Source organism: Mytilus edulis, chromosome 8 (assembly GCF_963676685.1).
Source record: "Mytilus edulis chromosome 8, xbMytEdul2.2, whole genome shotgun sequence".
Classification (NCBI taxonomy): domain Eukaryota; kingdom Metazoa; phylum Mollusca; class Bivalvia; order Mytilida; family Mytilidae; genus Mytilus; species Mytilus edulis.
The window spans coordinates 5,376,345-5,395,129 of NC_092351.1; the positions used below are offsets into that span (position 1 = coordinate 5,376,345).

Here is an 18,785-nt window from a genome sequence, read left to right on the forward strand (position 1 = left end):
AAATCTCTAGAATAGTATAAGAGATTTCTTCAACTTATTTTAATTGTTGATTGTACACATGTGCAGACTCTAAATAAAATTTACTCACTAATTTCAAAATTGCAGAACTTATAATGGTGTTGCCATATTTTTTAAAGAATGAAAGGCTCATTTGACAAGCTCTTTTAAAATATGCATTTATTATGTTTGCCCTGCCTCATTATGACCAATCATATGGCTTCTGAGATTAATAAAACATTAAAAATCTAATACATAATATTTGGTAGTTAGATTAAGTTCTGTGTCATTACCTCTTAAGATATAAGTGTCAGGAGTCAGTCTGTGTTATCGCAAAATTGAAACAATTGAAACAATTGTATGAGTCATATAAATGTATTTTTTTTTAATTTATAACAAATGTCTTGTTGAATTTAAAAAAAAAATCATTTCAAAATATAAATATCTTTTAATTTCAAATGCCTATATAATCACCTCTCATACATCCTTTATATAACAATAGAAAAGTTGAAAGATTGAAAATGAAAATATTCGCAAATTACTAGAGTAAACTAAAGATCTTTAGGTTTCTCTATTCTTTACTTGCGAGAGTAAATTGTATAAAAAAGTGAAAAAGGATACTTATCATTTACTTTATCTAAAGAAATATATAACTTTTGTAACTTATATTTGTCATAAGACCTATCGAACATTCTTCAGACAAAATGATTCCTTTATAAAAGTAATGGCCAACTAGTCTGTGCTGATATGAATTATCATTGATATGGTTATAATTACAAATTTCCTGTTTACAAAGATCTGAATTTTAGAAATTCTAGGAATAGATTACCTTACCTGTATTTCACAAAACCTTTACGAATTTTGAGTGCTCAATGCTCTGTTTCTTTGTCCTTTATTTGGCCTTGTTAGTTTTTTTTTTATTTGAGTATCACTGATGAAATAGTTATAGCGCTTCCGACGCAAGAAATTATTAAACATGTTGTTCTCAATATTTTATAGATGAAATGCACATCAGGTGCAACAAACTTTAATCTTGGGATCTATGATGAGTTTATTGTACTATATCATTATCTCTTTAGAGCTGAGCCAAGCTAATTTTTTGAAGTATGAATAAAAGGACTTTGGTTTCAAAAATAATGAAGTAATATTTTACAAACTTCTTTTTATAACACATTATTATGTTAATGTATTATTTTGAACTGACAATGTCCCTTTGTTCTTACTTAATGAATATTACAGATTAAAATTCAGCACAAAACACTTCTTCCCCTTCCCTATGACCTACTTGGTATACATCTGGTAGTTTAATCATAATAGCCATACAATAAGTTATACCCCTATTAGATAAGCTGCAATTTAAGTCTTGTTTTACATCTTCTGTATACCTGTCAGTTACCTAAAGATCATTATTGAAGGAATCAGTTTATTCAAGCTTTAAGTTTACATCAATGTTAATAAACTAAACACAGGTCATATGATGCCTTTTGTTTATCAACCACAACCAATACCTAATGCCAAAATATTCTATGTTCATCAATACTTATACAATTTCAATGTCTAAACTTGCCTTGTAAATCTAAAAGATTACGATTGAATGTAAAATGGCAGGATAAAAAATATACCAGTCATATAAAAAAAAGATTATGTGTACCGGAGAGAGCCTTTATAAGTGTTCACCTCATAAAAGCAAAAAATCTGTCACTAAGCAAACCGGATTTTGTTTCCTTTTTAAACTACTAATCTCTAAAATTATTAAATCAAAATTGATTTTATTTTAAAATGAGTTGGGTAAACAAAGAATTGAACTTTAAACCAGTATGGTCAACATCACTGGTAAAAGGGAAGTAACTCTTGTAACTCTATGTTGAACACTTTTAAAATATTTAGTTTTATTTTATAATAACCTTTTAAAAACATTTATTCAACCAAATTAAAACCATATAACTTAGTTTGTTTAATATGACTTACTGTAAGGGTAATGCTAGCTCCATCTGATGAGATGTTAGGACGTCCTGTACAGTAAATATCACCTGACCCATCTGGGACATCTGTCAAAATAAAGTCAAACAATAATTCTCACTGTTACGATTTCCCCCACACTATGAGAAAAGATGGTTGTTTGTTTTCGTAGTATATAAGATAACCAAATATTTGATACAGAACTCCTTATAAAATAAAAAAAGTTCGATAATTAATCAAATCCTTGCTAACATCGTCAGTCATATGAATACTTTCAAAGTGATTTATTGTAACTACTATTCCAGCAAGTTCTCAAATTTGTCAAATTGTTTTTAACATTATATTCTCCACACATTTTCCAATGCAATTTTTATGTAACAATTTTTTTAACATCAACAAATGTTTGATTACAACAATCATGACAATATTATAGGGTTATTGCATGACTACTGGAGAATATTGTCCTGAGTAGAATTTTATATTGTATGAGCTTGCGAGTGCAATATATATTCTACGAGGGACAATATTCCCCAATAGTCATGCAATAACCCTTTTATTGTATAGCAATATAATATTTAAAAGTAAAAATTGGTTTAAACTGAGATTTTGTCGTTGATGACGTCATGAATTTTGAAGAATTATTGCACTAGTGCAATATTAGAATTTATTGCACGCTAACTTTTGGTTACTTTCTGTGGGAAATATTATACATGTATTGCTATGCAATAATGTCAATTATCATATACTTAGACTAAATAGCATCTGATTTTTACTAAGAGCATTAAATTAACGTAAATTCCATATTTTGTTCGAATTGGTGCTTAGCGGGCTGATATGAAAAGTTTATCACATGCTTCGATTGTTATCACATGCCTTTCCGTACCGTTATTGCATGGCATTCCGGTGATACTCGGCAAATTCCGGAAAATACACCTCAATGCTACGTTTTCTATGAAAAACATTACAAAGTAGTGTACAAAACAATTATTTGGCTACTGGAAAGTATAATTATTGTGTAAAATAATACAAATAATAAAAAAAAAAAAAAACAACTACCAAACAAATTATTAGATAAATGCATTTTTAAAAGTTTCAAACATAATTTAGAAAGTTACTTTAAAAAAGTTCACTTTTCCAAACAGTGTTCGTTATGAATATTTTTGTCGATTCAACCATATTAAAATATGTTTCTTCTCTGTTGAGGCATATGATAGACAGATTTCCTATCCAATGTACTAAATTTGGGGTCCGGTGTCCGTGAACTTTTCACTCTTTGAACTTCTATTTGGGAACCACGTAAAAGGATCAATATATGAATCTGTTATTTTTTCTCCATTGTTGAAGCATATGATAAAAAGATCATAACATGTCATTTTTCACATCGCATGTATTATCAGCCCTCGAGCCATGCGGCTCTTGGGCTGATATTGAACCTAGGGCTGATAATACATGCGATATGAAAAATGCCATGTAATAATCTGATAATATATATTATTTATTGATGTGATGTTACTCAATTTTGAATTGTAGACATAACTTTCAGTTTGTAAGTTTCCATTTGTATGAAGTCACGTTAAGCCATGATGTCTTTGCGCCAAAATCATTCATTAAGTTTCGTGGAATTTCATTTTATTTCAAATATATACTTTTTTTCAAGCTCTTACATATCATTTGATTTTTAGTGCATTTGAATCGAAAAAACAGTCCTGTAGTTAAAGTCCTTCCGCCGTCAATTTTGATTTGATGGTCACAAATTTACGTTTTACTGACTCTGCTACATGGTTGGTATAACATATAATTGTGTAAGTACTAACTGTTCCAGTCATCCTCTCCTTGACATGGTAGACTGTTAACTTTATCCTGGTGTTCGTGTCGATACCAGAAGAATCACCAAAACCTATTGTCTTCAAAAACTGAGGAGAATTGGTTTTCTAAAATCAAAATATTCAAAAGTTTTAAAAATATGTTAAATATAGAAATTCTTGGATTTCAAAGTATGAGTTCAATTTCAAATATTTCTAAATGTTTTTTAAATGGAAAAAGCTACTATTGTTTATTGCATTGCTTAAATGTAATTTTACATTTTTTCAAAACCATACCATACTTGCCAAATTCTCAGTCTTCATGGAGACTTTAAACACAAGATGACCTGATGCATTGCTTGTACTCTTTTTAGAGTATCTAAATAATTTTCTACTGTTTTATATGACCAAATATGTGCTTAAATGTCAACAACATTGATAACAGTTTATTGTACCTTGTCTGTTGCTAAAATGAGTTAATGGTGTTAAAATAACCACTTCAGTATGACTGTGTCAAATTCATTTCTGTTGCTGTGAATGGGTTGAGGTGTACACTTAGCTCAACAGCTCACAGTAACTGTTTAAGTATGTTACTGTGAAGTTTTAGGGTGAAGACTTACCTCAACTACTTCAGTATGACTGTGTTGGACCCATGTTTGTTGCTGTGGTGGGTTAATGGTATAGATTACAATAAATGGATTAGGAGGGTTAGCTGAACTGTCGTTAGGCAGATCTTCACAAGCTATCAAAGTAGAAGATTATATAATCTTAGCGACTAGATGAATAAATTATTCTATATCCTGTTCTAAACATTGAATCGAAATCTGTCACATTACATTTCTAGAAGTATGTGTTTTATTCATGGATCAATCAATTTTACCATCAAAATGTAGCTAAATTGTATTACACAGCACAGCACTGCAAAAACACTAAACAAGTGCTAAATGTAATGTTGGGCAAGTTTTAAAATCATTCTGTCTTTCCTAGCTATTTTCAACGAATTAAGGGTCAGTTTACAGGTATTTGACCTGGTATTATGTAATATAGTGAACATTTATGGGTGATAAGAGGTGTTAATGTCAATGCCTCATACAACAACTCCACAAAAATAATTCTATTTCATGGTCTTTCATATCAATGCATCTACTAAAAAAAATTTCTTCTTGGAATAATGGACATTACTATTTTTCAAAAGGCCCCTTACAGCACATACTCCTTTAACAGAGAATTCAATTCAAATCAAGAAACTAATATTAGAACTGAAACGTAGTAAAAAGGGCCACAAGAAATGTCCTAAAATACTATTTACAAATAACATCTGCTTTAAAAATACATTTCTTCAGTCTTTTTTCTATTGTTTACTTAATTCTGTAATAAATAAATTTTAATATTCTTAAAAAATTTTGATACTTACATAGACATATTTCCATAGCTGGCTCGTCATTGGTGTTTGCATTTCCTAGGAAACAAAAACAAAAATCTTTTAACTGCTCCATTTTGTTACATGCATCTTATTGTGACATATATTAGCTCTTGAATAAACAAGGTGGCATAAGCACAAGGAGCAGGTGATAAAACTTCAAGGCAACTTTAATTATAATCTTATAATTTAATTTCATCAACGATGGAACATATTGATTTTTGAAAGGTGCAAATTTACACCTTATTTACAGTTAGTATTCAAGGTGAAACTGTTAAATTGAAATAAAAAAAAAATGCGAAATAAAAGCTGATAAAAAGAGCGATTTAGAAAGATATTAAAACAGAGAAATAATACCTAGAAAAAACCTAAATGTTCAGAGAACTGCAGTATTAAACCATTAAAATAACATTTTCTATAATGGTTATCCATTTATCATTGTACATTTATTATTTTTGTTTTTCAGTAATTTTAACTGATGAAAAATGTAAACATTTTTTTGGGGAAAACAGGGGAACATAATTTAAACAAAATGCTCTGCAGGGCGCAGTTTTATACGACTGGAGAGATCGAACCCTGAACAGTTGGGGCAAGTATGGACACAACATTCAAGCTGGACACAGCTCTGAATTTAGATTGTGATTACATAGTTGACATAGCATAGGTTTCTGACACATGAAAAAAATGAACTTAAATTTTATTTTTTTTTAGCTTTTGAGCAATTCACTATGCTGTTGAATATTAATCCTTTGCTATTTGAAGAAATTTTCTTTTTCATTTCTGAAATCTGAAAAGAGAAATATTGACCCCCCCCCCCCCCCCCCCCCCCCCTTCAATTTTTTTTCACCTACCCCTTTCCCTTATTCCAAAAATGATCTCAATTCAAATTTCTAATACTAATTGAGTTTGCAACAATAACTACTCATTTAAATACATAATAAATATTAAAATATAAAATGTCATACAGTCATGGTTAAATATTATTTTATAGTAACTTCTAAAAAAATAAATGAGGAATGTGAGCATATAACGTTATAAAGGGACATAACTCAAGAACTGTAAAAGTGAAACTGCCATTAATTGAACTTAAACTGAGTTTAGAGGTAACAAGCATTATATATGTTCCGGACCATATGAGTATTTGGACCATACGCGTATGGTCATGACCATATGCATATACTCATATGGTCCGACCATACGCGTATGGTCCGACCGTACGCGTATGGTCGGACCATATGAGTATAATACTCGTTTGGTTATTAACGGGCCGGACCATATGAGTATTTGGACCATATAGGTATATTCATTTTTCCAAATTACATTATAAACGTTTCAATAATACAAGAACTTTATCTAAAAAAAACAGTGATGGTTTAAAACATGACAATTTTTTAATTTTATAATAAAAAAAACTACGTAAAAATTTAATATTGATGCCATAGTTAGTTTTCATCGTTAGTTACATTAGTGCATGTAGGCTTGGATGACATTCACTTCCACACGGTATCATAGCTTTTTTGCATTTGCAAGTTTTGTGCACGATCTTTTTCATTTACACATTTTTTGTTTGCGAGTGAAAAACAAGCCTTTTTTGCAGCTGCGTACAGTGATACCGAGGTCTTTGGCAATTCTGATGTCTACAGTGTTTTTAAGAAGCTCTAGATCTCAAATATCGTAAAATGGTTGACTGCAATACACCATCTTCACAACACAACTTAAATAAACTAATAGTATGCTACTTTCCAGTGACTTCTTATGTAACAGTTCATTAAGAAATTTTTGGAATTTAATTTTTTAGTCGACATATTGCCATTTACTCGTAATAACAAATCGGTTATGACCATCGGTAATGACCATCGGTATAAAATGTGTTTACTTTAAATTTGACAATTAAGTAAAATTAACAATGTGAAACTTCTTATTTTTATTTAGCTTATCTTTTTATTATAATATAACGATAAAATTACCTATATGATAGCGTCTTTTGAATGAACGGTCATACCATATGAAGAGTTTAGAAGTATTAAAAGTAAACTGTAACAGAGTGTTAATTACCCCGACCATACGCGTATGGTCCGACCATATGAGTATATACCCATATGGTCATGACCATACGCGTATGGTCTAAATACTCATATGGTCCGGAACATATACACATTTCACAGAAACTAAAAAAATCTTCAATTTTTCCACTTGTAAAGGGGGGATAACACTAGAATGGTAATCAAAGTGCTTGTAATCCCTGAATGGTAAAGATTGCTTCAATTTATCAGTAAGTAGTAAAGTGAATATTGCATTGTATATTGTATATAGCATTGCATTAAGTTGATTCAACTACTATTCTGGATAAAGAAAGATAACTCCAATTTTTAAAAAAGATTTCATAAAGCATTGGTTTTAGGTGATTCAACAACCATTCTGGACAAAGAAAGATAACTCCAATTTATTGTCTTGAAACTACAAAAATGCTTGTTTTTGGCCCCTTTTTGGCCCTTTATTCCTAGACTGTTTGCCCCATAACCCCCAAAATATATCCCAACCTTCTACTTTTAAACATTGTGGTAAAATTTCAGAACAATTGAAATACTTATACACAACTTTTTGTCCTCACAGTAGATAAATGCTTTTTTTGTGCCCCTTTGGGCCCCTAATTCCTAAACCTTAGGGACCATAACCCCCAAAATCAATCCCAAGCTTCCTTTTGTGGTTATCAACATTGTGTTAAAATTTTATTGCATTCTATTTACTTATCCTAAAGTTATTATCCATAAACCATCCATCTTCGTCGACGACGACGTGATACCAATATACGACCGCAATTTTATTTTCTGTCGTATAAAAATAGCCCCTGGAAACCATAGATTTTGCAACTAAAACTCAGTTTATCAATAGCTGTCTTGAACCTTGAACCTTGACCTATTAGCCCTACTGTGCATTATCAATCAATTTCAATTTAATAATCATTTAAAAGATTTTGTCTGAAAAAAATGTGATAAAGATACTAAGACAGCATTCATCATATTTTTACTTTGACTTCATCACAACAGAGCTAAACCAACAAAATCATGAAATTAGGTAATCTTCAGCCCAAAATAAAGCAAGCATAAAAAATATAGATGATTAAGTGAATGACCTTTGACCACAATCCTACACCTAACATGACAAAAGTTTACCAATAGAATCAGTATTAATTAGTGACAATAGGATTCTGTATATTCGCACCAGACTGTGTTTCGAATGCCATCCCTGTTTCTGTAGGAGGAGGTTGTGATACTGGGTCCCGTCCTGTCTTGGCCTGGATCTGTTCCCGTAAACTCTGTAGCTGCATCTTAAGACATTCGTAACTAGAGAGGTGAAGGGCCTGAATCCATTCATCTCTTTCTGTTTCTGTTCTTGTGGCAAAATGATAGGTAGGTTCATCTCCTTCAAAAACTGAAAGTTTGATTCTCTCATTAATACACTAGTAACCCGAATTTAACTTGATCGGACAAAAACGTGTTAACGCTATTTAAATGAGATTGATCGTTATTTGATAAAGATTGACAAAAATTAAAAATTATATTTAATTCATTTTAATTCATATCAATTCATTTTAACGCCAGTCAAATAGATTTCTCTGCAGTCGATCAATTGAAATCAAGTTGGTGGTTAGTTGCGTCAAACTAATAGGCCACGCCCCTGTTAAGCTATTTCAAACATGCATTAATTCGTTTTAAACATGGATGAGACCCGGGCTTTTTACAGGTAAATCACTCAAGCAAAACGACCTCGATATATCTATTGTTTGGGCAGAATCAATTTGCGCCAATTGCAGTTTTTTGTTTCAAACTTTAAATGCGTACAGTCTTAGTAAAGTCGCATGTTTCAGAATTTAATCAAGCGAATGAATAATAGGGCGCCCCAATAATACACGTGACATGTTCATATATAAGGAATTAAAATAAAAACATTAAAATATATATGCACACGCGGTTTAAAAATGCAATACTTGTGAATCTGTTCAAAATAAAATAGTTAGATATATAACATGATTTTGATTTGCTCAAATGCACTAGATCTTTATCGCATATATACATGCGTTTCAAAAACTGCCAAGTTCTATGAAAACTCGTGGTGGTCCTTTGCAACTATTTACAAAACTTTATGTATTCCTGTATATTTACCGTTTCTCTTTTTTCTGTTTTACTATAATAATTCTTTATTCCGTGAGAAAATATACAGCTCATAGGATCAAATACATACACAAATTATACAGTTTACTATATTGTACTCGTATGTAAATGTAGACACGGAAAACTACACAGAAATTATTTATTGTGTACATAATTTAAATCGATGTATTTCATATTTTCGGTATTGACTGTAAAAAGTGCTTGAGTGCAGTATGAGTGAAATACAGAATTAACTCTACCTTTTTTATATTTCTTTATTTGAGAAGTAAGCTGCTGGCCAAGTTTCACTTATTCTGTCGCAAATCATTTACTTCAATAACCAATCAATTGTATTCTGAAAGAAGTTGATTTGTTCTCTGTACGAATACATGAAATATTTCTCACTGAACGTTATGTTTGCAATCGATGATCAAATACAAATCTACAGTATTTATATGAAAGAGACTTAATAATATATTTTTTTTATTATTATTCTACATATATTTGAAGGATCGAAATAATCAGTTCTACAAATGGATGTTATTTAAAGACTTGAAATTTTACAATTATCAAGTGCATCCATGAAATTTTTATCGACGCACCAACCTTTTCCCTTTCATCGTGCATAGCTCATTTTCCGATTCACTTAAGGTTTCTAACGATCTTCTTACTTGTTCATTGCATTCTAAAATTAAAATCCTACACAAATTGCAAAAAATTTTAATCTCCGGCTAGACTGCGTAAAAGATAAATATTGCTTTGCTTGTGTATACACAATGTTTTGAAGGCCGATATCCAGTTTGGCTAAACAAGAATAAATTTGCGCCACAAGTTAATTACGCGAATTCTTTCTTTTTTTTTATCACTTTATCATAAAAAAATTGCAACATTCATTTGCGCCAATAAAACACTCATTTAATTGTGCAAATATTATAGACTTGTTTTCAAATGTTTCTTCTTAGAGCACTGAGGAGGTCCTTTTCGGTATTTACATGTAGGTTCAGAATTCGCAAACTGAAAGGGCCTCCTTAGTGCACTTAGACTGACAAAAAAGTGCACTAGGGACCTGGTGGAAAGATAGAATTGACAGAAAAAACATGGCATACGGAAGGAGAAGTACATAATTTCGAATTTTAGTAATTATAAAGTTATTTAACAGTTGAAGTAAGTATTATAATGTTACATGTACGTGTAAATATGTTAATAGTTTGGGCAATAGTTTCGAGGTAAATATGACACAATTAATAAAATTGAGAATGGAAATGGGGAATGTGTCAAGTTCCATTTATTGGCGCAATTAATATTATAAAACAGAAGAGATGAGCGCTATTCAAACGTTTACAATATGACAAATTACACCTAACCGTTTTCACAAATCAGTAATTTTTTCGCCCGGGGATATACACCTGCCAGTAATCTACCTTCAGTAACTTTACAATACCCAGCCGTGTCATTTCCGTATATTGTACATGTAGATATCACGTGTTATACATGTATATACACCAGAAATACCCATTCAAGTGATTTTTAATTTCAGAAGAGCTCCATATCGGGTATATCATGTACATAAACATAAAATTACAATAATATGAAGAAAAAAAATGTTGTTTTAGTAAATGCACCTAGGTATGTATTTGTACACTTATGTTAATTCGTTATTTCATGTATCTTTTTTTTGCTTCAATTACTTTTTTGTATCTTATTGACTTATTCGTAAATCGAAAAAAAACGCACAAATCTGAAATGAATCGTAAGCAACATGTTGAATGATTTCTCTAACTCAAAACTAGTTATACATGTACATGTAGATGCCTCTGAAATTATATTTTTCTCGTTGGGTTGCTTGTCCATTAATTGACGTTTACGCTATATTCTTATGTTCGGTATTTGTGAAAACCGCTCATCTATCAATTTTACAAGAAATATAATACTTGTAAGTCATGAACATTGAAGTTTAACTTGCTATCATTTATTCGTATACGCACAAACATAAAATAAAATGAAACACCTTAAGCTGGGGTCACACATTCCCGATTTTTACTACCGTCCTCGACAGGACCATTCCCGATTAAAATTTATCAAAAGTCTGATCAATATCCTGTGAATCGTGGATGGAAATTCAAACTATTAAATCAAAATTTGTAAAAAAAAATAATTTGATCGCGACAACAATCAGATAGTGTTCAGGAAGCGACGATATTCAACCGTTTCTAAGCGAATTAGTACCGACAATCCCGTTCTGAATCCGCTTCTAACCCGATTTGTATTTTTCGCCAGGTAAAATTCGACCGAGTATGTCACGACTTCGTCCCGACTCTACCGAACGTAATCCGACAGAGATCAGACAGTGACCATACAGTGAACCGACGCTGACGGAAGATATCCGTTAGAAAACTCTCGGCATATTCGGGATGATCAGGTACTGACGGAACGTAATCCTATCACGGTCCGCTCTATCGCATTGCAAACGGCTTTGTCTGGTCTCAGTCGTATTGTATTCTGTAATTATCGGGACTCTGACGTGGGTATCATTGATTAATTTCGTATTAATAACGGGACTGTTTCGGAACGGTTTCGGCAAAAAACGGCCGTTCGCAATCGACAAGATCTGGATGCAATCTGGACTCAATCGGCAGAAAAACAAATATGAAAAATTACTCCAGATCATTCCCGTTCCACAAGACACCGTCCAGAATACACAATATCCTGTGAATCGTGGATGGAAATTCAAACTTAAATCAAAATTTGTAAAAAAAATAATTTGATCGCGACAACAACAACAATCAGATAGTGTTCAGGAAGCGACGATATTCAACCGTTTCTAAGCGAATTAGTACCGACAATCCCGTTCTGAATCCGCTTCTAACCCGATTTGTATTTTTCGCCAGGTAAAATTCGACCGAGTATGTCACGACTTCTTCCCGACTCTACCGAACGTAATCCGACAGAGATCAGACAGTGACCATACAGTGAACCGACGCTGACGGAAGATATCCGTTAGAAAACTCTCGGCATATTCGGGATGATCAGGTACTGACGGAACGTAATCCTATCACGGTCCGCTCTATCGCATTGCAAACGGCTTTGTCTGGTCTCAGTCGTATTGTATTCTGTAATTATCGGGACTCTGACGTGGGTATCATTGATTAATTTCGTATTAATAACGGGACTGTTTCGGAACGGTTTCGGCAAAAAACGGCCGTTCGCAATCGACAAGATCTGGATGCAATCTGGACTCAATCGGCAGAAAAACAAATATGAAAAATTACTCCAGATCATTCCCGTTCCACAAGACACCGTCCAGAATACACAAGACATTGTTCGGAATTCGATCCGATACAGCAGAATCTGTCACGACATAGCCACGATTGTAATCCGACTAGACAAAATCGGCTGAGTTGTCCCGAATGTTACGGGACGCACCTAACTGTTGGGGTGCTTTGCCGAACTATTCGGACCCTTCCCGACCCGTAAGAATCTGTTACGAACTAACACGACTGTGTTCAGACAATGATAGGACATTCCAGATAATTGAGGATACTAATCCGACTTTTTCACTTTTCGTGTCGTATTGCTGTCTGATCTCAAACGGGAGCAATAATCGGCAATGTGTGAACCCCGCATTAAAGCGGTTTAAATTATGCAGTGCATTTTGAAAATAAAGTTTTAAAAAACCGGTTATTTTTGTTTCATACTTTTTCTATCCCTTTTCTTAAAAATTAGGACACGTGTCACTGGTTAATATAGAATACAATTAACGGTACGAATTTTCTTGTACCAGATGCGCATTTCGAAAATACATGTCTCTTCAGTGATTAGAATTTGAGCTGTTTTATAAGTATATATGATGGTGCCTCGTTTTAAGGGATTGGAATTCTTTAAAATAAATTTATCTATTCATCCATAATTATTGTTTTGTTAAAGTACACTATAATTTCACTTTTTTTAAAATGACAACTTGTAATTACCGGAAGATTTGCAGATATTGACCCCCGTGCGTTTGGATTAGCATTAAAATGTTCCTGTATTTTTATAAGAAATACGTTATAACACAATTTGGACTTGTACACGTATATATATGCATTTATAAGTCCAAGCATGTGCATACAATAATGCATGTATGTATACGCATGAGTTTCTCGCTACATTGAAGACCCGTAATATAGGCCGTCCTCTTTTGTCTGCTCTATAGTCGGGTTTTAATTTTGTCTCTTTTACACATTCCCCATTTCCATTCTTAATTTTGTAATATACGACGGTATATTGGGGAGCGTCTAAACACCACCTAGGCCGCTTTGGTGCACTAAGCTCAAGAAAGTGCACTAAGCCTATGATGGGATGGTGCTATGAATGTAAAAAAGACACCATCGGACGCTGTTTTTCATGAAGATAATGTATCTGATTTTTTAGTCATTAGAAATTGTAGTTAAGCCGTAATTTTGATTTTTTCTGTCATCAAAGGTTTTTTTCCGACGACACGTGCCAGTAATTAACCAGGTAATAAAAACACTGATCCATGCAGAAATAAAGAAACATAACAAATACACGGCTTCCACCTTTTTGTTTGCCGTGTTATATAATTGTTTGTTTTTGTAGGATTTAAAACAAAACTTTGTATTTCTTTCTTTTTTGTGTGTATTTTTTTATAGGTTAATTATTTTGACTTTATGATACTTTTTTTGGGGTTTCTAGTCAAACTTCATTGTAATTCGAAGTTGATGATTTTTGTAAAACGATTGTTTTAGGTGGTGTTTGTTTCGTTGTATTTGTAAAATTGTATGAAAGATTGGTTTGTCCTATAATAGAATACGAAGCAGGTATATGGGGTCAAAAAACATATTCCTGTATTAACTCTATACATAATAGGGCTTGTAGATTTTTTTCTCGGAGTACGAAAGTATGCACCAAATGCTGCAGTTACGAGAGACTTAGGAATACCACCTATTTTTGATATAAACAGTGGAAAAGTATTATTCGTTTGTGGTGTAGATTGACTAACATGAGCTCAAATCGGTTAAATGCAAAAGTTCACAAGTGGGCTGATAGTGTGAGTATTAAGCATAAGTGTGTTAAAAACTGGATTTTCTTAGAAACAAAACCTTCTAGCTAAATTCAAGTCATTTATCGTGTCCTGAAAATATGGACACTAACTTTGTATAATTTTTTTATGTCAAAATTGTTCCTGTAACAAATACCATGTACATGTACATATATGAGGCTATGAAAGTAAATAAATGGAGTTTACAGAAATAAAGATGATAATGGGATAAGCACTTTTAATTACAGAATAAAGAGATGAAAATATAAAGAATAGATTAAATGATTCATGGTTGCTTAACGACCAGTTACAAATATTACATTCTACCCCTCCATGTTTTTGTCCATCTGATGAGTTAAGCCTATTTAAACTGATTCTTATAGTTCGTTTTAATGTTGTACATGTACTTTTATACTACTGACCGAGACTAGGGAGAGGATAGGGAGCCCGCTAACAATTTTAACCCCGCCACATCATTTATGTATGTGCCTGTCCCAAGTCATGAGCCTGCAATTCAGTAGTTGTCGTTTGTTTATGTGTTACATATTTATTTTTCGTTCATTTTTTTTTGTTATATAAATAAGGCGGTTAGTTTTCTTGTTTGAATTGTTTTACATTGTCATATCGGGGCCTTTTATAGCTGACCATGCGGATTTGGCATTGCTCATTGTTGAAGGCCGTACGGTGACCTATATTTGTTAATGTCTCTGTCATTTTGGTCTCTTGTGGACTGTTGTCTAATTGGAAATCATACCACACCACATCTTCTTTTTCATATTCCTGTGCTTTTAAAATGCCCATTATAGACATATCATGCTACATTAAGCTTAACATTTTAATTTAACAATTTATATATTTATTCAATAACGACAATGTTGCTGCAATAGGTGCCAAAAACATCAACAATATTTTATTGAAAAGAAACAGCATTTTATTTCACGTGTTCTTAAAGAAAAAGATGTTTAATTTCATTAAGTATACGGACACTGTAAATTTTCAATTTAAATGAGTAAAAATTTGTTTATATTTATATATTGTGTCTTATACGTCTCTCATTTATCTTTTAAAGATTGATGCATACAGCACAAATATTTAAATGTTTTGTTCAGTTCTGTGATTCTCATTTTATGTTTGTATGTGGTGAGACTTTGAAATAATAATAATGATAAAATATTGAATCTAAAAATATTCAGAAACTATACACTTTTCTTAAATTTATACTTGAGTCAGAAAATTAAAACCAGCAGTGTCAAAAATATTTTTTTAAGCTGACAAATATTTTACACTCAGCGGCATTCAATATCATTGACATACTATATAGCACTAATCGCATTATACATGTACATATATTTTGGAAATCTTATCAGTAATCTCTCTATTGAAGATGTTGAAATCTATGTATTATAATTATACGCTTATTAGGCAAATTCATATTCTACAAAGATATTTTCAATCATTTTAGTTTTGATAAATACCATTACAAATAACATATTTGTCTCAGTCTCCTGTGTGAGGATATTCGATTGATATAAAACAATAAACAATTTAAGGTCGTCAGGTAAATGTGGATTACGGATTAAGATGTTAGATGTCAAACTTGAATTAACAAACTGAGGTGAATTTAACCCGAATATGTAGTTTCTCTTCAACAGTGTTTTAATTCCAAGTTCCTTATTTTCATTTAAACTAAAGCAATTATATAGAATGATAGAAAGATTCGGAACTAAAGATAGTCACAATTAAAAATATGTGTTTTGAAAAAAAGACAAAAACCGCCAGATCATATCTGATTTAAATCCAGGGTCCGTATATGCATCTTCTGACATCAGACTCAGACTTCTCTTGAACTGAATCTTAATGTGCATTCAAGTTTTTACATTGGCTAGAGGTATAGGGGGGGGGGGGGGGGGTTGAGATCTCATAAACATGGTTAACCCCGCCGCATTTTTCCGCCAGTCACAAGTCAGGAGCCTCTGGCCTTTGTTAGTCTTGTATTATTTTAATTTTGGTTTCTTGTGTACAATTTGGAAATTAGTATGGCGTTTATTATCACTGGACTATATATATATATATTTGTTTAGGGGCCAGCTAAAGGACGCCTCCGGGTTGCGGGAATTTCTCGCTACATTGAAGACCTGTTGGTGACCTTCTGCTCAATGTTGGTTTTTTTCTTTGGTCGGGTTGTTATCTCTTTGACACATTCCCCATGTCCATTCTCTATATTACAATGGTACGTAAATTCAGATTTTATCCGAAAAGACGGATTTTTCTACATGTTCTACAAAAAAATTGTACAACTATTGAATATTGTAAATGTTTAATGCATAAATGTCCAGATCTAGATCGAACTTGCTTTGCTTCGTCGAAAGTACGAATATAGAAAAATCACAGATTTATATTACAACTAAAAGGTCATAGAACAGTTGCAGAAATCATCAGAATTTGTTTATTGTTAGTTATTTGTACATGTATAACTATAATGCGAACCCGAAGTTGTGAAATAGCAACTAAGCATGAATTCTTTGGAAAAGCGACGGTTCTATGAAAACCTATTGTCAATTTCAAGTTCTGTTTCGACATCATTATAATATATGTCACTGGACGTTAAAATTTAATCCTTTATTTCGTCTTCGTCTTCGTCAAATAGTGCTGTTGGTTTCTGCCGAAAAAAATCTTTCAAAAAGTTGTAACCTTTGTAACTTTTTCAGATAATTTGACCACATGACAAGAAATTATACAATAAACATTCTGATGTAAGACACGTACCGTTACAATACCCAGTTTACACGCATCAGCGCACACAGGTTTGTCGAATAGGCCAGTTGATTGGAGGAAAGTTACCAAAAACCACGCCTACCTTTAACTATTATCCAATCAAACGCCTTTGACATAAACATAAATAATGCATGGGTAATATTACAGAGATTTTGAAAAATTCTAACTTAAAAGTATAGATTAATGCTCGTAATGCATTTTCGCAATTAATATTAAATTTTAAACATACTTTCACCTATCTAGTGAGGAAAAAATACAAATTTAAAACAATTGCAAATTACAACTATTTTAAATTATAATGCACAGCAAGGACGTATATTAGTTATCCGTCCGTCTGCACTGTTTGTGATAAATGGGTGTCAAAATGTATTAAACAAAAACCTAAAAACTTTTATTGCAGAATCGCATAAAACATAATGTTGTCGTATTTTCAAAAAGAATCATCAATTTGAAAACTACTTTTCCTTTTTACCTTTCTAAATTCATATATTACCATGATTACGCAGATATAGATGTGGTAGTTGCCGATTGAGTCTAGAATGTGTCAGGATTTACACAGAGAAGAGAGAATATGCCGTCTCTGTGACTCAAACAACATTGATGACGAGTACCATTACATTATGAATTGTAAAACATTTAAACTATAGAAAAAGAAGTAAATGTTTAAAGAACTACTGTTAGTCAAACCCTTATATCTTTAAAGCTGTTCAACAGTTAAACTCATCAAATATTGTAATATTAGAAAAACTATGTAAAAGTTATAAATGTGAAAGTCAGTCCTCCAAGTTTATTTAATTGTATCGTTTACACATGCATGTAATAATTTTACCTTATAGTTATGTTTATGTATGTTATTGATAACTAGCAATTGAAGTTTTATGAGAAATAAAGTATTCGTATTCCTTTAAACCATAAATTACAGTACACGAAGACAGCCTACGGGTAAAGTACAAGTGAATATATCACAAAGATCATCCGTACGCGTCCCTGTAAATGCAAAACTCTGGATTTTCTATGATAATTACCCGAGAGGTTATAAAAGATCTAGAAAAGACTTCAAAAGGTGTTTGCCAAAAATGAATTGAAATTAAAGATTTTTGTGTAGACGAGTTACAACATTGCATAAGCATGATTAGAAAATTTGAACAAAAAATGTAAGTGCACATCTTTCTAGCGGCGAAAAACACGCATATTGAGTTACGTAGACGAAAAAGAATAAGTACATTCATAATGATTATGATGTAAATTCACGAAATTATAAGGTTATAATTAGAAAACAATCTAAAACACGATTCGTCATTCCCCATGTTTATAGATTAAAACAAAATTATAATTTTAATTCTTAAATTAAATTCTGAAATTCAAAAGGAATGTTTCTGATACTTGACAGTTCAGCGAACACTATTACATGAAATGCACGATGATATTGACCGAAAACAAAGGTGAAAGATTCAAATTGTAAAATCAGCCGCTGAACGGTAGAATTTCTATCAATTATTCAACGATAAAAAAAAGAAGACTATTGAGTGTAAAAGTATGATAGAAATACTTTTAATTTATTGAAATGCCTGTTAAATTTTTCCAGTCATTGGTTACTAGTGATTGTCAATCCATATCGATATTTCATAGCACTTTTACAAATT

At 32.0% G+C, this 18,785-nt stretch overlaps 1 protein-coding gene across 18 annotated transcripts in view; it reads right to left on the bottom strand.

The window, feature by feature from the left end:
* The window catches only part of LOC139484658 (inositol polyphosphate-4-phosphatase type I A-like), a 77,552-nt gene that overhangs the window by 40,643 nt on the left and 18,124 nt on the right, over positions 1-18,785 (bottom strand). For 14 of the 18 annotated variants that reach the window (XM_071268497.1, XM_071268507.1, XM_071268505.1 and 11 more), the window contains 5 exons: positions 8,401-8,610; positions 5,173-5,217; positions 4,379-4,500; positions 3,771-3,887; positions 1,966-2,045 (listed from right to left, as the gene is read on the bottom strand). In XM_071268497.1, the coding sequence (XP_071124598.1) occupies positions 1,966-2,045; positions 3,771-3,887; positions 4,379-4,500; positions 5,173-5,217; positions 8,401-8,610 (574 nt within the window). Of the gene's footprint in view, positions 1-1,965; positions 2,046-3,770; positions 3,888-4,378; positions 4,501-5,172; positions 5,218-8,351; positions 8,611-18,785 lie in introns of all 18 variants that reach the window. The other 4 variants (XM_071268510.1, XM_071268508.1, XM_071268511.1 and 1 more) reach the window with 1 other exon arrangement.